This window comes from Schistocerca serialis, chromosome 1, assembly GCF_023864345.2.
Source record: "Schistocerca serialis cubense isolate TAMUIC-IGC-003099 chromosome 1, iqSchSeri2.2, whole genome shotgun sequence".
NCBI classification, from domain to species: Eukaryota; Metazoa; Arthropoda; class Insecta; order Orthoptera; family Acrididae; genus Schistocerca; species Schistocerca serialis.
This window is the reverse complement of record NC_064638.1, coordinates 292,507,859-292,529,847: the sequence shown is the minus strand read 5'-3', so window position 1 is coordinate 292,529,847 and position 21,989 is coordinate 292,507,859. Positions and strand designations below refer to the sequence as shown.

Here is a 21,989-nt window from a genome sequence, read left to right as displayed (position 1 = left end):
ACTTTAATAGTGAACAGTTGGTTCAAAACAAATCCATCCAGAATATTTACAAAATCCCAGCAAAGAGTATGATATTGTATCTTGGTTTACTACCCAGATATTGTGGTCATGCAATCACTGAATACATACTCTTCCCCAGTAGAGTACCACAGTAATCTGGGAGAGTTAATGGGGAGTTTAAGGTGATTGGTGAGGAACTAAGAAGCAAGTTTAGACTCTTTAGTTGGACAACAAAGCTTTTACAGGGAACACACATCTTATCCTAATAATATTGATTTGAACTTTATACATGGCATCCCAGGAAGAATGGTAAATATTCAGAGAACTAACAGGAAAGAAGATCATTAAAAGCAGAAGAGTCTAGTAAACACTGGCTCTCTCAAATTTATACCTTAAGGACTATGAGGTATTTTTCATCTTCTACACTGCTATTTGTTTTCCATATTTTGGGAGGAGTTGGTATGGACTGAAACAATAAAAAAAATTTTCCAGTACACATAAGTTCTAAGATACATGTTACGAGTTAGAGCACTTTTTCAGTAGAAGATGTGTGTTTCACATTAATGCAGATGAACAAGTGCTCAGAACTCTTAAGGTACGCAATTACGCTGGAAGGTTTTTTTTGCTGTTTTTTTTCCATACTACCACCTGGTTCATTAAACCACCTATCGAAATATGGAAATCAAGGAGCTTGTAGTAGAAGAGATGTTTCACGGCATCGAAGGAAAGAAGTGTTCATAGCTCTTGAATCATACATGTTTATTAGACTTTTAATGGTAGTTCGTTTCATACCCTTCAATATACACCTTTCCTCCTCTGACACCCTGCATAAGAGAGCAACAGTAATTTACACAGATATTATAAACTTCTCTCAAATTTTGGAAGAGCTGACAAAAACGTCGGCAAAATGTTACAGTTTGTTCTCATTTACGTAGACAATAGGACGAACAGTACCAATTCATAATAATAATAATAATAATAATATAAAACTCTCCCTCTAACTATTTTTCTTTTCTTTTAAGTAAGTGCTCTGCTTCTAGTCGATCACTTAGTTATGCACTGATCATCGAAAATGAAACATCATATTGGCATGTGTGTCCGTCAATCTTAGCTATTTATTACGAATCTTCTAAGACATACATATTATTTAACTTCATGAAAATATTATCAAAATACATAATAATTACGACAGAATCGATTGCTCATTACAGCCAAGCCTCCTAGTCGATTGGCAGACCTGTAATCGAAGTTCTTTGGAATCACATTATGTATGTTGCCGCGCGATCTGTATCCCGCCAAAACAGTGAGGGCCAGCAATGTGCAGCTGTATCGTTATCACGGTTTGTAGGTACAGTGAATAGCAATATTACGGTGCTTACTTTAGAATATTCTATTTGGAAAGGCAAGACATTTTTGTGTTGTGCAAGGAATGGAACGAAAAGAGACGAAACTTCTTCAGTAGTCGGCAACTACGGTCATCTTTGTTAAGTACTAAAATAAAACCGTCTGCCCCAACGGTAATACCGACTTGAGTTATTACCAAATTAGAAGTAATTTGCTGACGTATTTTGCGAGAATGAGAATCCACTCTTTATTTTAACAAATCAGCGAGATCTTTATCGCAACCAGCTCTTACTAAGCAGATACGTAAGGAATCAGTGAGATCTTTATTGCAACTTACGCTCTTACTATGCAGATACCTCCCTTTACTTCACTGTGCGCTTTGTCACTAATATTGTTAATGAAGCAGCTACCGCAGCAACTACGTCGACTGTAGATTCTCGCACTGTCATATCTTATTTATCAGCTTAACTTTGTACTGTGGGTTTTGATTTCTGAAGCAGATTAAACAAGCTTTATACACATGAAGGACCGGTTCCCGTGAGATCACATAAGTTAAGCGCTGCCGGGCGTGGTCGGCACTTGGATGGGTGACCATCCAGGTCGCCATGCGCTGTTGCCATTTTTCGGGGTGCACTCAGCCTCGTGATGGCAATTGAGCTACTCGACCGAATAGTAGCGGCTTCGGTCAAGAATACCATCATAACGACCGGGAGATCGGTGAGCTGACCCCACGCCCCTTCTCTCCGCATCTTCCTCGGAGGATGACACGGCGGTCCGGTGGTCCCGGTAGGCCACTCATGGCCTGAAGACGGAGTGATTGTCTACACATTAAGTGTGATTGCTGCGGTTCTAGTTTATTTTCATAACATGGATTTCACTCATACAAGAGCCACGTATGAGAAAGCAAATCGCAAAAGGCATCGAGTACTCTTCTTAAATATCTCCTGCGTAGAACTTTTTATTTAACTGTTGCGGCATTTCGCTCATTCTAATACATGTTATGGTTAACAATGGCAAGGATAGTGTAAGATTGGGAGCAAGCAGGTATAAAAACGCATCCTGAAAGATAAATCTGGGAGAAACTGAATTAGAAGTCATGGGAAGTTATTAATTCATATGCATAAATAATAGGAATAGTTCATTTTTTATCTATAATATTTGTTTGTTACAGGTTGGATGCTGTTACCAGCTGACACCCGCTTACACCTTTCTTCGTGTCGCTGACAGTATTTTCAAGGTAATTAGAAACACAAAACCTACTTTTCTCTACCCCTCCATCAACACAAAATAACTTTACTGCTTAACCAGATACTACAAAAACTTAGATCCACTATCTTTCTTCGGAGTACAAACCTGTCAGAACGGTTTATTTCAACAGATCTTGATTATTTGTTTTTGATAAAAAATACTCCAACAGACAAATGAAGAAAAGGCTATTCATACACTTCCTTCCGGGTTGTGCTGAGGTACTTTCTGCAAGTGAAATTTGACGAATTACCACTGTGAGTATGCAGTCAGTAATGATGGAAGTTTGTGACATTCGATTCATTAAGTATGGCTAAAACTGTTTGCCCTACATATTCTCAACAGCCCGAAAGACTTTCACTAGACAGCAGCATAACAAATACCGTTCTGAAGCTTTTTTAGTCCCTTTCCTCTGGAATAAACAATACAGGGAGAGATGCCCACTGGAATAAAAAATAATAGAGGGAAGGAGGCGTGAGAATATGCGCGTGCAGAAGCAGAGCATGGTACTGGAATATGTACTCGCCACTTGTCGAGCGCTACTGTAACCAGGTTTTACAACAAATTGCATAATCTCAGATGCTCTTTCTTTACACAGCACTGCCCACATATAACAACTTCGTCCAGTATTTGAACGTAGCTTTGGAGTACGAAAAAAGAAAATGTAGGTTAAGAAAAATGTAGTTACCGATCTTGAAAGACAACACAATATAGAACAAAATGCTCAAAGTCATCGGTTTAATGGTTGCTTGTTTTCATGAGAATGCCTCATGTGCCAATTTTACAGTACAAATTACACTCCGAGACCTTTCTTTGAGGCGATCAACGAGGCAGCTGACAGCGTCTTCATCTTGCACCGACCAAAAGAGACAGTGCAAGTGCAGATGTAGAAAGTTTGAACCTCGAACACTTGCAAGAATTCTTCTCTGCTCCATGATCTAAAGGCAACCACACATGAAAAAGCAGTATAACGAGTACACTAGCCTAGTAATTCACTAAAATAAAATAGGTATTGTATATTTCTATGAAAGTTTAGGCCAATTTTTGCAAAGGAAGCGGGAGGCAAAACCGAATGAAAAGAACAGTTGCGATGAGGCATTGCCAGTGTATGGACTAAAGCTGTAATCTATAACGTGGGACAGTGCGAACTGGAAAGAAGTTCTGTGCACAGTGCATTTCAATGTACACGAACTTCGGTGTGAAGCGGTGAGACTTGAGCGTTGATGTTCCTTAGTAGAGACGGGAAATGATTACTGTCAATCTAGAGTAACTGCACTTTGCATGACGAAGCATATAAAAAAACTTTAAAAACAGATAAAGCATTCAAATTAAGAGTACAGCTGCAGACAAACACTACACTACACTGCAGCAAGAACTGAAACTAGCATACTTCCTGTCCAAGGGCAACAGCTGCCTCTTAGAGTGCTCAGCGAGTTTTTGCACCTCGCTGGATGGAACAAAGCAGCAGAACATGTATTTATAAATAAATCGAATTACATTGTTTTAGTAGTCACAAGAGGGTTACGGAAGCTATCCCACAGTAAGAGATTATTTACCCCGAATGAAGGATTACTTGCAAATCTCCAAAATTCGGATGTTCAAAGAATTTCTGACAATACTTCATGTCGAATCGCTGTCCATCTAATCATTAAGGTACCCGTGGCATTGAATATTCGAGCACATATGTTTATGTGCTGAATTAACCGACTAACTGTACCATTATTTTAAGATCTAAGTGTTTCTTTACGGTTCCGTGCCTCAATCTCTAAATCAGAACCCCTCACGCTCGCTTTGTTGCCCGTCAGTCAGTCTGTCTGCCAGACTGCTAAGGAGTGGGTAGACGTATCAAGTTCAAATTTATGTCACACATTAAGATATAAGGTCCCTTAACAGCGTAAAAGTTAAGTTTCTAACTTAATTTAATCAAAAGGGATAATTATGTTACATATTTTGATACTCAAAAACTCACTTATCGAAAGCTTTAGGATACTTATCGTTGACCTAGAGTCGTAAAATTTAAAGTGTCTCACACTGTAAGTAAAGGAAAAGTCTGATAATTGTTAATTTGTAATGCGACACGATATGAATAATTTTTATCTTTTTTATTCATCTGTCTGTCTGCTCCTCTGTTAAGATCCTTTTTTTCTCTGAAACAGGTTGGCTTATCAAATTCAAATTTGTGTCACATACTTAAGTCTATTATTCCCTGGCAGTGGAAAAATTTTAAGCTTCAATCAAAAGATTCGGTCATTTATGTCGCATATTTTGATACTTGCAAACCCACTCACCAACTCATACAGGTATTTGCTGTTGACGTAGAATCATGAAATTTGGCAGTAAGCAAGGTTTCACTGCAGAAGTAAAGCAAAACAATCTGAAAATTGTTATACTGTAATTATATCGCATAAAAAATATCTTTTTGCCATTAGAACATACACTGTACATCATCATCCGTCAAAATCATGACAGACGAACATTATTCCATCCAAACAAAAAATAAGTTGTAGTCATATTTTAGTACTAAATAAAATATTTTATTAAACCTAAATATGTAAACTGAAGTCCCCTGCTCGCTTTTTTTGTATGTCCGGGCTAGTTTTTAGAGCTGTAGTGGAGATTTTGGTAGCGTCTTGGGAATTCCCGGGACCGATATCTTGCCATATCTATACCGAAAACAGGCAAAAATCGCTGAGATACTCCATTCCCGGGATGGACGAACAAAATCGCTACACCAAGAAAGGGCGGTACGACATAAACGAAAGTTGGTAGGCGTGTTTCTACATCTGAGATAGAAATCTTGTAGCGCCACTATGCCTTTAAGGCGACAAAAACGCCGGTACCAACACCTCACTGAGTATGAACGAGGTCGTGTAATATGGCTACGAGGAGCTGGATGTTACTTCTGCGTTTTGCAGCCCCGGATCTACGATATTTCCGAACGGGGGCAAAAGCTTGTAGTGGCGTTTGAGATAGGACGTCAAAATTTAAAAAAAAAATGTTTTTTCAAGAATATGTTCACTTTCTAGCGCACATTTTCCTGAAGAGTTTGATATATATATATATATATATATATATATATATATATATATATATATATATATATATTCGAGGAAATATAAGACTGTTATTCGGTCTTATAGGCCGGCCGAAGTGGCTGTGCGGTTAAAGGCGCTGCAGTCTGGAACCGCAAGACCTCTCCGGTCGCAGGTTCGAATCCTGCCTCGGGCATGGATGTTTGTGATGTCCTTAGGTTAGTTAGGTTTAACTAGTTCTAAGTTCTGGGGGACTAATGACCTCAGCAGTTGAGTCCCATAGTGCTCAGAGCCATTTGAACCATTTTTTCGGTCTTATAAGTGTGCCAAAGAGCAGAGCCACGCCTCTTCACATAGTAGTCTTCTATCGCACATCACTGTATTTCGCTCTGTGGAATTCAAACGTGTATATTTTGTAATAGAAGTCGTCAAGCCTATATTGAGGACAGTGGAAATTAAAATGTCCTGTGGTACCTCTCCTGCTCCCAGTCGGCCGTTTGACAGCCTACTCCTTAAAAGACAATCAATTAATACTGGGTCAGATTATTTGTGACTGGGAGGATAAGAACTCCAGAAAATCTGCACTCTTTATCGCCTATTAGCTAGTAACTTTCTCTTTTGTGTGACATAAAATTAAGTACAGGAAACATAAAACCAGTGAACAAAAGACAAGCAAGACAACACACGTTTCTTCACTCCTTAGGTCCCAGCATTTTTCTCTATCTCATCTTGCTGCAGTTTTACATGGTGTGCTTTCCTTCCTGCGAAAGCATCGAAGCTGCCAAACGTTTTGCTATATGAAAAATAAAAATGTCTTTGTCAAATACTGAAGAAGCTGTTAATACGAATAGTACCCTAGTCTTGTGTGGATTACGTATATTTTGTCACTGTTTGCTGCATAAAATGAAATAGCCCTTTCTAATACTGCAGCAGTTTTAACACACGCCAAATACGCGAGATTGTGTTGGGCACGAATGGTCATTTTTACGTACCTAGTTTGGAGAAATAACACGACAGAACGTAATTCATGAAGTACCAATATCAAATGCCTAATAGGGCTACTACAGCCAAAAAGTTCTGTTAGGAAATTGTTCCACATTTCATTCATATGGTCCAGTTTCTGAAGCATGAGATAGAAAACTAGAATACAAGATTTTTATACGAGGGTAAGTCAATTATAATCCGCAAAGTACATTTTTTTTATATTTGTGTTAAGTTCTATGGGACCAAACTGCTGCGGTTATCAGTCCCTAGGCTTACACACTACATCTAACTTTAACTTACGCTAAAGGCAACACTGACACCCAAGGGAGGACTCGTACCTCCAACGGGGGGAGCCGCGCGAACCGTGGCAAGGCGCCCTCAGACCGACGGCTCCGCGAAGTAGTTATAAAATATTATTGTAATCAAATTGGAAACTTACAAGAACATCATTTTTCAACATAGTCTCCTTGCGTTTCAACGCACTTGGTCCATCGCTGAACAAGCTTCCTGATGCCCTCATAAAAGAAGGTTATTGATTGAGCTGTCAGCCAGGAATGCACCGCTTCTTTCACTGTTTCGTTCGAGGCAAATCGACGGCCCCTTAATGCCTGTTTGAGTGGACCAAACAAGTGATAGTCAGAAGGGGGCACGATCGGGACTATATGGAGGATGATCCAGTACTTCAAATTTGAGTTTATGGAGCGTTTCAGCAGTATGCGGGCAGGCATTGCCGTGCAACAACACAACATCTTTTGACAGCAATTCTCGGTGATTGCTCCGAACTGCAGGCTTTAGCCTAGCAGTAAGCATCTCACTGTAACGTATACTGTTTATTGTTGTGCCCCTTTCCCCATTATTGTTCCAGTACTGGACCTTATGCGTCCCAAAAACAAACCCGTAAGCATCTGTTTTCCTGCGGACGGCTAGGTCTCGAATTTTTTTCTTGCACGGCGAATTTGTATGTTTCCATTCCATACTCCGCCGCTTACTCTCTGGGTCGTAATGATGGATCCATGTTTCTTCACCAGTAATGATCCTGTCTAAGTTGTCCCCCTCGTTACCATAGCGCTCCAAGTGTTTTTCGCTCATGTCCAATCGCGTTTGTTTATGCAACTGCGTGAGTTGTTTTGGGATCCATCTTGCACAAACTTTATGAAACCCAAGTCTGTTGTGGATGATTTCGTAGGCAGAACCGTGACTAATTTGCAGACAATGTGTCACTTCGTCAATAGATAATCATCTGCCTAAGAGAATCATTTCACGTGAACGCTAAATGGTTTCTTCAATTGTGGCGGTAAACGGTCGTCCGGCTCTTTCATCGTGCGTAACACTTGTGCGACCATTTCAGAATTTTTCAATCCATCCGTAGACACTCCTTTGCGGCAAAACACTGTTCCCACACTATACCGAAAGTCTTCGATGAATTTAGGCCCCTGATTCGCATTCCGACCATAAAAAACGGATCACTGAACGATGCTCTTCTTTGGTGCAAATAGACAGCGGAGCAGCCATGATTGACAGCACAGCAGCGATAACGAAGCTAACCTGGCAGCTTGAAAACTGCAAAGATGTAACAACAAATAAACAAAGCATGCGTCATCAACGTAAAATGACAGTACTACCAAAATAAACAAAAACATAATCAAATTGCGGATACATTTGCAATCGTCATAGTCTTCCATCTAATTTTTGTGATGTCCCCGTTTCTTCTCCTTCCTCGTTCTAACAAACAATCTTGTCATCAATAATTCTGTAACTATTCCTGCCATTGTCGAAACATTCTCCGGTTAACTTCAACTAACCCTGCCAGAATCACATGTTCAGTTAACCAGTGTTTATTTTCCGGTTATGCGTTAGTTATTACATGTTAGTACAACGCGTTTTCGGCGCCTAACTGACACTTGGTGGAGTAGCGTTCTGGCAAAATTTCATTTTCTTGGATATACCGAAAAGATTATACGTAATCTTTCTTACCGTTAATCGTTTATTTCCACTCTGGATTTCGCTGATCGTTCGCAGACCCAATCAACCTCATAAACAAACAGCGATTGGCATTCACCCTTCGGGTTTATTCGGCTTAGCTCTTATTGCCCTGTCCCCTTTTATCTGGGGGAAAGTTTTTTTTATTTCTAGATGCGACGAGGACGCCCCTGGCAGAGACATCACACACCCTTCGCACACATTCAAACATGAAAATGATTCGTTGGAAAATCAACTTATAATGTGTTCAAAAACCAACTGGGATGCTTTTCAACCCCTTCAAGAATATGAATTTGTCCCCCCCCCCCCCCCTGAAATTGCCGCCCGTGGCCGATACACCGGTCTGCCCCCCGCCGATTCGTATCTGCATTTTTGCAGAAAAACTCGGCTGGAGTGTAGCTACTATACATGAATGCTGGCAGCGGTGGTCACGAGAAGCCCGGGTTTCAGACGGCCATTCGGCATTACCGAGAAGCCTCTGGCGCATCTTTGCTGCATCCGCAGCAGCAATCGGAGCAGTAGTTTGCACCTCATTGACGCTACGAACTGTTACAAATCGACTATATATTTCAAGGAGTTCTCCGATCCAGACGCCCTGACCTCAAACCACAGCCAACGCCATTTGCGAATTCAGTGGTGTCAACCGAGAGCTCATTGGACAGCAGGGAGAAGGCCTGTTGTGTTTTCTGACGCAAGTTGGTTGTGCCTCAGGGCCACTGACAGCCGTGCGTTGGATTTATGGTCTGGGGGTGCGATTTCGTATGACAGCAGGGTCACTCTCGTGGTTATCCCACGCATCGTGACAGCACATTTGTACGTCAATCTGGTGATTCGACCTGCGTGCTCCCATCACGAACAGTGCTGTTTTTTCCAACAGGATAACGCTAGCCCACATGCCACTACTGTAACTCAGCATGCTCTACAGTGTTTATAGTTTTGCCTTGGGCTGCTCGATCAGCAGGTCCGTATCCAATGGAGTATATACGGGACGTTATCGGACGACTCCTGCGTCATCCACACGTAACGTTAGCGACAGCCCCGGACGGTGCACAAGTCCCGCCCAATCACCCCCCTCCACACCAATCCATATCCTAGGCTCCACCCATGGTGTGCCGCATGTTCCAACGTCTAAGTTGTTCGTATCACAGTTATGCGTCATAACAAGGGAGAAAATCAGTAGTTAGTGCGAAATACAGTTTTTCCGGTACCATTGTGAAAAGAATTAGAAATATGTTCGTTGAATATGCGAGTTGAAAAATCATCAATAAGAAAGAAAAATAAAAATGATATCCACACTGTCTTTTTTATTTCATGAGCTTTCATCTGCACTATATCAAAAAATTTGATATTTGTTAACTGCAGTGAGCGCAAATTTCCGTCACCTCGCGTAGTGTAAGAAATTCTGTTGGGAAATATTAATTGGTAGTATCGCCAAGGATGCTGTCCATTATCTCGATTGTCTAAAGTCAATGTTCTGCATAAACAAGGCAAAGTCGATGTCTTGGTTTGTTTCTGATTACCTCGTTAAGACTAAAGAATATAAGAGTGGGATAATGTACAAGTGCGTAACGCAAGCAGTCAGATATTTATACAGTGACATTCTTCATTAATATTTGCCTGTGTAATGGGTGAATTTTTACTTGTGAACTCTTATGACAGCTTGCTTATAGCAGACACGAAATTACTTTGAGTTCTTCTTCAGTGTTGGAGAGCTTTAGAGCTGACTATTGTTAAACACATGTACATAATTTCGTCAGTGTCATTCCAACACATCTTATCGTACTTTAATGTCTGTTAGATATCAGCTTTAACAGCAGTTGGCCACAACAGTGAAGATTAGGTACCTTGTGTATGATAATTTTATTGAGAGTGCATATCTATGTTTCATTTTGACAGTATTACACAAACTGCTAAGAAGTACTAAGAGCACAACACTGCTAGTATGAACAACCGCGGTAAAACAAAAAACGAACAAAAACACGACAGCGACGAGGACTACCAAAGATCATATTGATGCGCTCTTGGTTGGTTTGGCGGGGGTAGGTGTGGAGGGGGGTAAATGAGCGGGGCTTGTGCAAATGTCCGGGGCTGTCGCTAACGTTTCCTTCATCTCCACAAATAGCTTTAACACTCCCTGTATTGGCCGACCAAATGGACCAGGCATGGAACGTCATCGCAGAAACGCATCCGGCACCTTCACAACACAATACAGGCACGTTTGCATGCTTCCATTCAACATTCTGGTCGTTACAGTGATTATTAATGTACCAGAATTTCACATTTGCAACGGCGTTTCGCGCGCTTGCATTAACCTGTGATCTTGCTATGTTAATCACTTAAATGTGTTACCTAGACAAACGTATTTCCAAAATTTCATTACTCTACATTAATTATTTTTTGGTGTTGCGTTTTTTTCCGTCAAAGTATATACATGATTAATTTTGCACGGAACCCTCAGTGCGCGAGTCCTACTCGCACTTGGCTAATTCTTTGTTTTTATTTTTAATTCCTCGTTGAGCCCAACTGAGGAGCACTTCTTTCCCTCCCAATCTGTTTACATCTGTTTACTGTTTTTCTTCTTCCAGTCTCCTCAAACTTGTAGCTTAGCGAGGGAGATCCTCAGCAGATTTGTGATTGTTAGTTATGGTTCTAAATTTTGTTCTGCCTGAAATGATTTCTTAACGATACAACAACTTCTTCTAGATATTTGTGTTAGCTTTGTCAATGAGAACCGAAACAATTAGCTTATTTCAGAATTTTCCTCGCTAGCCTGTCGTTAGACATTCTACACTACTGGCGATTAAATCTATAACACCTTAAAGATGACATGCAGCACACATCAAATTGGCATGAAATTTACTGTACGCTTAGATACGCGTATTATCATCATTTTAGCGCAACCTCACGAAGTACGCAAGAGTGCAGTAATCTATAATCTATATAAGGCCAAGATTACACCAAGGTTACACTGCGGGGTTTCACATTCGGAAACTAGAATGTCGGTTAGTTGTGAGAAGAATGTGTAATGCTACGTGTAGGTCTACCAGCAAATGTAGTCACAGATAGCGACAGGATCGTGGCCTATCGATGCTGCAGTTCATCGTTGCGCCATACTGCTGCTTGCGTTGGTCGGTATCCCAAGAGTGTCTTATAAATTTGGCATTTAGGAGGGCCACACTCAGTCGCCACGCAACATCTCAACGGTCCAACACGACTAGCGCCCGAGAGGACACACACCCAGTTCCTTCGGCCGTGTAGGATCGTACCGCCGCGCTTATTAGGTACAACACAGTGCGACGACAGACACCTGGAGCACCAAGGACTGTCACCAAGGCAACCACTGTAGCCGCGTCCTTTGATGAGGCACAGACAAGCGCGCGCCGACAGTGTCGCACCTGGTAGCTTTAGGCACAGATGTAGCATCACGTCGTCTCTGTCAGACAAACTTTTCTACTTACAGCATCACACGGGCGTATCCGACTGAAGAGGCTCCTAGGAGAACGGTTCCGGAACATGGGGTGAGATGCCACTGAGTATTAAAAACAATGACTTCTTGTTCGCATAACCGGTAACTTGGACAGGAGCCGATACACATACTGATGTGTTATGGCTAGTGTCTGTCTTCGAAATCTCCGTGGGGTTATCGTTAAAGTCATAAATTGAGACACATGTTGCCTCTGCTGTCAGACTTGCTAGGGCTTGCTGAAAAAGTATGTCGGGCGAATTTGGTGGCCAAATAATTTTTTCCAAAAAATGTCGACATCGAAATAGGAATATCGAGTGCCAATATTTTTACTTTATATTTTTTTCGCAATTTTCAGTAAATATATGAAACTGTTCTTTTGAAATTCCAGAAGAACATATTTTTACTTTCACTGTGTGAAGGAATCTTACTACTTTTTGAGCTTTCGCCACATCCAGTCTTTCTCTTTGACTGTGTGAAGGAAGTATAGATAGCACAAAAAAGTTGTCCGATTGCGCTGGTGGGGTGTTTGCGAACGGAATAACAAAGATATCCGAAGTGAATAAATAGCACACTAGTCGCTTTAAAAAACAATTTTAACACAACTAGTGTGCTATTTTTTCACATTAGCATTCTTCAAAAACAGTTGCGAAACTGACGAACAAATATCTAAATGACAAGACTCTTCGCGGTGGGTGGAGACGAGTGAGGGCAAATGCTGATATAATCGGAGCTACCAACAGAAACTGTAACGTTTAACTTCACCGCAAAATTTTGACACTACGACTGCTAGTTCGCTGGCGTTTACAAAAAAAGGAAAGTCGACATGAAGTGTTCCAGACAAAACCGCTATGTGACGAAACCGAACGAGTGACCCATCGGACACCTTTCATTGTTCCACTTACATGTAGTTACCACTGTTAGCGAAGTGGTTATCGTCACGCATGAACGTGCATCGTATTCCTTTCAGTTCTTGCTCTGAGGGGGACATGCAGGCTGCTGCTTGTGATATTGTATACAAAATCTATTAATAAATAAGTAGGCCTACTTCTTTTTTTCTTTTTTGGCCGGCGATATTTTTTCCTACGATATATCAATTTTTTTCGATACATCGCGGCCGATAACTTTTTTAAAATATTGGTATATCGGATTCCCGGTATTTTTAAAATATCAGCAGTCCTACGACTTACATCGATAAACAGGGTGTTGAGACTATTCTTCTAGTCAGCATGTACAATGAAGTGACGAAGTCGGGGGACGCCTTCTAAGATCGTGTTGGCTTCCTTTTAGCCAGCGTAGAACAGCAACTCGACGTGGCATGGGATCACCACTTCGTAGGAAGTCCCCTATAGAAATACTGGGCCGTGCTTCCTCTATAGCCGTCCTTAATTGCGAAAGTGTTGCTGGTGCGAATAACTGTAAACCAATCGCGAACAACTGTGGCCCGATTACACGGCGCATTATCATCCACAAAAATTCTATAGTTGTTGGAGGAAAAGAAGTACATGAATGGCTCCAAATGGTCTCCAAGGCAGCCGATCATAACCATTTCCAGTCAATGATCGGTTCAGTTCAACCAGATGACTCAAGCTATTCCATATACATGCAGCCCACACCGTTACGGAGCTATGATCAACTTGCACAGTGCCTTGTTGACAATTTGGGTCCGTGGCTTCGTGGTGTCTGCGCCACGGTCACGAGCCCAAAGAGAGCGTTGCAGGCGATGTCGTGAAGTTAGTAAAGGCACTCGCGTCGATCATCTGCTGTCATAGCCCAGTAACGCCAAATTTCGCTGCACTGTCCTAATCGATACGTTCGTTGTAAGTCCCACACTGAATTTGCGGTCATTTCACGTCGTGTTGGGTGGCTGATGGCACTGGCACACTACGCAAACGCCGCTGCTCTCGGTTGTTCAAGTGAAGTCCGTCAGCCACCGCGTTGTACGAGCTGAGAGGTAATGTGTGAAATTTAGTATTCTCGGCACACTGTTGACACTGTGGATCTTAGTATATTCAATTCCCTAACGATTTCCAAAACTGAATGTCCCATGCGTCTAGCTCCAACTACCATTCCGCGTTCAAAGTCTGTTTTTTTCCCTTCGTGCAGCCGTAATCACGTCGGAAACCTTTTGTCATGAATCACCCACGTACAAATGACAGCTCCACCAATGCACTGCCCTTTTTATACCTTGTAGACGCGATACTACCATCTGTATATGTGCAAGTCGCTATCCCATGACTTTTGTCATCTCAGCGTAAATCTTTCTGTGCGAGGTCTGATTTAGCTTACTTTATTATTTATTTATTTACACGTCAAGTTCCGTAGGACCAAATTGAGGAGCAAATATCCAAGGTCATGGAACGTGTCAGTACAAGAAATACAGCATTAAAGTAATAGCAAATAAAAACAATATGTTTATGAGCCCGAAAGAAGTCAGCCCATAAGTTTAAGTAAACGCAACAGAATAGGAGTGACCCACGAAGAAACTCTTCAGTTTCGATTTGAAAGCGCGTGGATTACTGCTAATGTTTTTGAATTCTAGTGGTAGCTTATTGAAAAATGGCTGCAGCAGTATACTGCACACCTTTCTGCGCAATAGTTAAGCAAGTCCGATCCAAATGCAGGTTTGACTTCTGCCGATTATTAACTGAGTGAAAGTTGCTTATTCTTGGGAATAAGCTAATATTGTTAACAAGAAATGGCAGTAAGGAATATACAGGGTGATTCAGGAGGAAAGGTAAATACTTTTTGGGGGGGAGGGGGGGGGGGAGGATAGTATTAGTGATTCTGAACAGAAAACTTCGTATGGACGTATGCCCTATTCCGTATGGTTTCTGAGATAGAACACATTTAATATCACTTTTTTACGTTTTTCTTGAATAACTCGAAAACTGCACCCTTCAGCGAAAACGTGTCGCAGTAAAAAATTAAAACTACATTAAATTTCCGGCAAAAAAGGTCCTATTAATTTTTTTCCCTCTAGAACTAAATATCTGTGCGAAGAGAGCGCGAGAATGTTGAAAAACTCGCTCGACGTGCATATTCTGGTAGCAAGCTGAGACGAACAATTTGATACGGGACACTTGTGGTCCATCAAGTCGGGAAAATACCTGGCCTACAAAAACTACGTGTAAGCTACAGCTCACGCGCGTCGAGCGAGCTTTTCAACTTTCTCGCGCTCACTTCGCACAAACCATTAGTTCTAAAGAAAAAATGAATAGGACCTTTTTTATAGGAAATTTAATATAGTTTAATTTTGTACCGCGACACGTTTTCACTGGAGGGTGCGGTTTTCGAGTTATTCAAGAAAAACGCACAAAAGTGATTTAAATGTGTTCTACCTCGGAAACAATTCGGAATATGGCATACGTCCATATCACGTTTTTTGTTCAGAATCACTAATACTATCACCTCTCAAAGCATGTACGTTTCCTCCTGACTCACCCTGTATATATTGAGAGGCCAATTTCAAAACAACCAGACTAGTGAACAGGAGTCGACAAGAGGTTCGTGAACTTACTGCCCGAACCACCCGTTTCTGAGCCAAAAATATCCTTTTACGAGGTGCATTCAAGTTCTAAGGCCTCCGATTTTTTTTCTAATAACTACTCACCCGAAATCGATGAAACTGGCGTTACTTCTCGACGTAATCGCCCTGCAGACGTACACATTTTTCACAACACTGACGCCATGATTCCATGGCAGCGGCGAAGGCTTCTTTAGGAGTCTGTTTTGACCACTGGAAAATCGCTGAGGCAATAGCAGCACGGCTGGTGAATGTGCGGCCACAGAGAGTGTCTTTCATTGTTGGAAAAAGCCAAAAGTCACTAGGAGCCAGGTCAGGTGAGTAGGGAGCATGAGGAATCACTTCAAAGTTGTTATCACGAAGAAACTGTTGCGTAACGTTAGCTCGATGTGCGGGTGCGTTGTCTTGGTGAAACAGCACACGCGCAGCCCTTCCCGGACGTTTTTGTTGCTGTGCAGGAAGGAATTTGTTCTTCAAAACATTTTTGTAGGATGCACCTGTTACCGTAGTGCCCTTTGGAACGCAATGGGTAAGGATTACGCCCTCGCTGTCCCAGAACATGGACACCATCATTCTTTCAGCACTGGCGGTTACCCGAAATTTTTTGGTGGCGGTGAATCTGTGTACTTCCATTGAGCTGACTGGCGCTTTGTTTCTCGATTGAAAAATGGCATCCACGTCTCATCCATTGTCACAACCGACGAAAAGAAAGTCCCATTCATGCTGTCGTTGCGCGTCAACATTGCTTGGCAACATGCCACACGGGCAGCCATGTGGTCGTCCGTCAGCATTCGTGGCACCCACCTGGATGACACTTTTCGCATTTTCAGGTCGTCATGCAGGATTGTGTGCACAGAACCCACAGAAATGCCAACTCTGGAGGCGATCTGTTCAACAGTCATTCGGCGATCCCCCAAAACAATTCTCTCCACTTTCTTGATCATGTCATCAGACGGGCTTGTGCGAGCCCAAGGTTGTTTGAGTTTGTTGTCACACGATGTTCTGCTTCATTAAACTGTCGCACCCACGAACGCACTTTCGACACATCCATAACTCCATCACCACATGTCTCCTTCAACTGTCCATGAATTTCAATTGGTTTCACACCACGCAAATTCAGAAAACGAATGACTGCACGCTGTTCAAGTAAGGAAAACGTTGCCATTTTAAGTATTTAAAACAATTCTCATTCTCGCCGCTGGCAGTAAAATTCCATCTGCCGTACGGTGCTGCCATCTCTGGGACGTATTGACAATGAACGCGGCCTCATTTAAAAACAATGCACATGTTTCTATCTCTTTCCAGTCCGGACAAAAAAAATCGGAGGCCTTAGAACTTGAATGCACCTCGTAGAATGGGAAGAGTTACCCCAAAATATAATACCATACGACATAAGTGAATGAAAATATGCGAAGTAGACCAATTTTCTTGTCGAACGATCACTCACTTCAGATACCGTATGAATAGTAAAAATGGCAGCATTAAGTCTTTGAACAAGGTGCTACGTCGGCTTTCCACAACAGTTTACTGTCTATCTGAACACCTACAAGTCTGAACTGTTCAGTTTCACTGATCATATGCCCATTATGTGAAATTAAAACGTCAGGTTTTGTTGAACTGTGTGTTAGAAACTGTAATTGAAACTGAGCCTATGTTACACACAACATTCTTTACTACCAAGCTAGTGTCATCAGCAAACAGAAATATTTTAGAGTTACCTGTAAAACTAGAGGGCATATCATTTATATAAATAAGGAGTGGCCCCAACACTGTTCCCTGGGGCACCCCCCCCCACCACCTGACCGTGCCCCATTCAGACCCCCGCATCATAGCCATTCTCAACACTGTGAATAATGACCTTTTGCTGTGTGTTGCTAAAATAAGAGGTGAACCAATGGTGAGCTACTCCCCGTTTTCCGTAAAGGTCCAACTTCTGGAGCAATATGTTGTGATCAACACAGTCAAACGCCTTAGTTAAACCAAAAAACTATGCCTGCCGTTCGAAACCTACGATGATCATTTCTCCTAATGTACGTGGGTGTCAACAAAATACTTTCATATTCGAGGAGAAAGCCGGCTACCGTTCTAAATTTCGCATCATGTATATCCCACAATCACATGCAAATGTTATGTATTTTTCCTACTATACTGTTTACACAAAATAAGAAGCAAAATCCTTATTTAGTTCCTGTTGTTGCAATTTTATTGTCACTACCTTACACTGTTTGTTATTAAAATTGCCCTCTCTCCGTATCCTGATTTTGAGTTTGCTTGTAAAGTGATCGATTTCCTTTGATTTGTGCTCCATCTAGATTCAATTTTCGCCGTTTGGTTCTCTCATTTTCCTTTCTTATTTTCTGCTACCAACTATCATAGTCTCATATCATATACGAAAAGTACTTCTTATTCACAACTACTGGCTTCTGTTACACACGCGTTTATTTATAGGCGCTTGCGTCGCTCATTCCCTTCACTTAATGATAACCTCCAGCTATTTCATTTACAGGGATCACAAGGCCAAAGAAGTGCACGCACGAAGCTCGTGAATACCGTGAGCATTTTTCGCAAATAACTGGCCATTTTAGGCATGTAATACAGACAGGATCCTCTGGTCTGAGCATTCAGAAGTTCGCTACTAGAGGGCAATAACGAAGATCCTGTTGGTACCCGCATGGTGAGTACAAACTGCAGTAGGCATGTTTCTGAGATTAGTTCCGATAAGCGATATCCAGTTACATCTTTTTTTCCCTATACTATTATAACAAAGTGAATGCTAAATGAATGCAGACAACGAAATGCAGTACATACAGGAGTCTGACAATGTAGAGCAGATTTCCAATACTGTTGCACAATATTGGAGAGACCAAATCTCAACGCATAAACAATATATGAATGAAACGTGGAAAACATACACGCACAGTTTGAACTAATAAGTTTTACGACAAATGTGTCCACAGCCTTCGTGAAATTTTCAAATGAAATCATTCCCCTTTTGGCTGTTACAACAATGTTTTAACAGCCGAAAGCAGAATGATTTCATTTAAAAGCGGTTTGAACTATGTATTACATGGAAATATCTTTCCGTAATCTCTCATATACTAATAAAACTACTACAATCATAAAAAATGATTTGGTCTATTTTGGAAATGGCGCTGAAATCACACGATGGCACGGTATCATACATCCTGTAAAAAGATCTATTTTAATACATGGCCGGCCGGTGTGGCCGAGTGGTTCTAGGCGCTTCAGTGTGGAACCGCGCGACCGTTACGTAGCAGGTTCGAATCCTGCCTCGGGCATGGATGTGTGTGACGTCCTTAGGTTAGTTAGGTTTAAGTAGTTCTAAGTCTAGGGCACTGATGACCTTCAGATGTTAAGTCCCATAGTGTTCAGAGCCATTTGAACCATTTCTTAATACACGATGATATCTAATCTAAGAACATACTTCGAGAGAGAGAACAATATATTGTTATAATCATATGGAAGCAGGTACTCTCGTCTGATTTGTACAAGAGGTGAGGGAACTATGTTCGTGTGACTAGCTGATAAATTTGTGTCGTTTCAGTGCTGGATATTGTTACACTGTTTGGTATTAATTAGTTAATCACTATCAAGGACGTCACATTTTTATTCATAAATATTAGTTGTTATGCCGAGCAGCGACAGAATAACCCTGTAATGCGACGGACTGTTACAGCACTGCACAATTAAGTTATTTATTCCATGCCACAGATATGTCTGTTGTCAAACTGTAGGACCTTAAGAGAGATAACACATATGACTTTTTCTGGCTTAATCTTTTAGGAAATCTACAACTTCATAACTATAGGCGGGTGGGATGAATGTTATACTTTTGATTATTATTATATTATTACAATTATGAAATACGTTTGTCATTCCAGTTCCCAATTACGATTTTTTTTGCGTTGGCGAGCGCAATATACACAGCTTTCTACCTTTTCCAATCTGTGATATTTGGCAGCTCCTTAATGGTGGCTACTTTCCACACAATCGAATGAGATTAGCTGTTTCAGTACTTGCTAGTATCACAAAAAGACTACATGTTCTCGTCTCCTCGATACCCTTGACGAAAGAGATGGATTTTTATTCTGCACTCTGTAGCAGCCTTCCATATCCTACTATCTTTCCAAAGTAATTCGCACGGTTTTTGCCCTGGGTGAAGATCGTACCCTCTTATACTGCTGCTTTTCTCTCGACTAACTAATTTATTTATTATTTATTTATCGTATGGCTCATAACATCACAGTAAAAATAACAGAAACAACACGATTTCCCCTCTGAATAGCTTTAACAGGCGCAGCGATTCCAGTCCTCTCTGTTGTCGTAGCGGCCTCAAACTATCCGTAGTTAACAACAAGTATCTAGTCACTATAAGAGCTATAAAAATTGTGCATCCGCGTGAGCTATGGTTGCCCTCCATTACCCGCAGCTTACGCCTTAGGGCTACAACCGAGCGAGTTGGAGAACTTGGTTTCGAATCACTGTATGGCCATCCCATAGGTCGAATTTCCGTGGTTTCCTGATATTGCTTAAAACGGATGCTGGGTTCGTTCTTTTGAAAAGGACACGTCGGAATCCTGTGCCACCTTTGCTTGATCCGACCTTACCTTACCATGATCAAAAATCTATCACACTCAGCCTGTCGGATCTCCGAATTTCCTATGGTTGTGAACAGTCACAGTATAATATATCCTACGACTGTGTATTTGTATCTTCCCCGTCCGTAACACACCGTGAGATGACCGTTCCTACTGTTTCACACCCAAAGTAATTTTTATACTGTTACATACAGACTGTTCTGCTTTATTTCAAGAGCCGCGACTTTCCGCTCCCACTTTAAAGCAGCCACAGCTATTGCTTACTAACACGTCTGAAGAGTACCTGAAGCAAGATAGTTTTAAAAAGACACTGCTCCAGCATACTGAACTGGACGGTGGCATCACAATTACGCTTAGTACAACGAGGTACAAGTGCTGCCAACACCAATTTGACGAATTTGTGGCGTTGCAGCCACGTCAATAAACCAACCATGTAAAATTGCATTAGTAAAAAGCTGTTCGCTTCGTGTCTGATGTTATGAATGTACTACGGAAATCACAACACTCTGTGCTTATCCATTGTAAACATTTTAAATTAAACTTTAACTAAAATGCACCCGTAATCATCTATAACACTTCTGCCTGTTATGAATTATTTCTGATTTACACAACTAAAACACTTTCACTGGTACTCCGTAACGCTTGAAAACCTCGATACTTTTTTTAATTTAAAGGAAACCAGCAACGGAAGATTAATGAATTCAAACACGTATAGTAATGAATTCTTGCGCATGGAAGGGAACGTGTTTTATGAACGGCGAGGCCAGTTCTGCAGTAAATACCTGACAATTTTAGTTGTGAAACAGAATCGAATTTAGATGTGTAGGACTCACCATTTGCAAATGTCCCGAGCCAATGCACATTCGTTTTCAGGGGGTCCTGGAGGAATGGTATTGCGAGGGACAACATGACCTATATGAAAAGGTCTTAAAAGTTTTGCTAGCGAAAAATGTATACGAAGTCACTTATTAAAAGCAGCTTATAAGAAAACCTCTACTTTTATAGTCACAAGTAACAAATCAGCTTGACAAGCTATCCGTGCATGTATGTGGATTGAACAGTACACACTCTAGAACGTTCTGAGTCAACGCTAAGGCTAACACAGCGTGGCGTGGCAATACAGCTGCACTTGCCACAGGACTAGTTGATATGCTATCTGTTTCGAGACTTTTCCCCTTCCCCAGCAGCACATTTGAACCGGATTACACACAAGAGCGCAGTGTTCTCTGGCGTCGGGTGACTACTAAGCCAAGCTTTCATAGCAAATTAAAACAACGTGCCACAGCAGTGATCGAACTTCCATCTTTACCTACCAAGATTAGCTCTATACCACCTGAATAATTTGGCCATGTCTCATGGACTTGGCGCTTCAATTTGTCAAAGCACAATCGAGAGGTCATTAGAGAAAAAGCGAACAATCACTAAAAATTGTAACCTTCAAGAGTTCTCCGCAAACTTGAGTTGCGGTATACATGTATAAGAAAGGACTTTCAGCTTGGAATATGGAAGCACTGGGTGAGGTGATGCAAGAGGTTAAGGCACAGGACTCGCATTCGCGAGGACAGTAGGTCAAGTTCCCTTCTGGCTATCCAAATTTAGACTTCTCATAGTTTCCCGTATTGCTTGCGGTTGATTCTGGAATGGTCCTTTTGAAAAGGGCAGGGTCGATTTCCTCTCAACCATTTCCCAATCAAAAGTCTCTAATGACCCCGTCACCGGCGTGCTTTCTTTCGAATCCTCACGTGATTAAAAAATTATGGGAAGTACTATTTTAATCTAACTATATCTCACTCGTG

General features: G+C 41.4%; 2 protein-coding genes across 5 annotated transcripts in view; one reads left to right on the top strand and one right to left on the bottom strand.

Moving 5' to 3' along the window:
- The window catches only part of LOC126468814 (double-stranded RNA-specific editase 1-like), a 157,343-nt gene that overhangs the window by 47,778 nt on the left and 87,576 nt on the right, over window positions 1-21,989 (bottom strand). The window contains exon 1 of one of the 3 annotated variants that reach the window (XM_050096580.1): window positions 21,027-21,305. The exons of 1 other annotated variant lie outside the window; for it this stretch is intronic. In XM_050096580.1, the coding sequence (XP_049952537.1) occupies window positions 21,027-21,102 (76 nt within the window). In that variant the 5' untranslated portion in view covers window positions 21,103-21,305. Of the gene's footprint in view, window positions 1-391; window positions 520-21,026; window positions 21,306-21,989 lie in introns of those variants that run through there. One more of the 3 variants, XM_050096582.1, reaches the window with a different exon arrangement.
- Window positions 1,275-21,989, top strand: part of LOC126468850 (tyrosyl-DNA phosphodiesterase 2-like) — a 162,047-nt gene continuing 141,332 nt past the window's right edge. For both annotated transcript variants that reach the window (XM_050096589.1, XM_050096583.1), the window contains exons 1-3: window positions 1,275-1,348; window positions 2,516-2,581; window positions 18,081-18,248. In XM_050096589.1, the coding sequence (XP_049952546.1) occupies window positions 18,246-18,248 (3 nt within the window). In that variant the 5' untranslated portion in view covers window positions 1,275-1,348; window positions 2,516-2,581; window positions 18,081-18,245. The remainder of the gene's footprint in view (window positions 1,349-2,515; window positions 2,582-18,080; window positions 18,249-21,989) is intronic.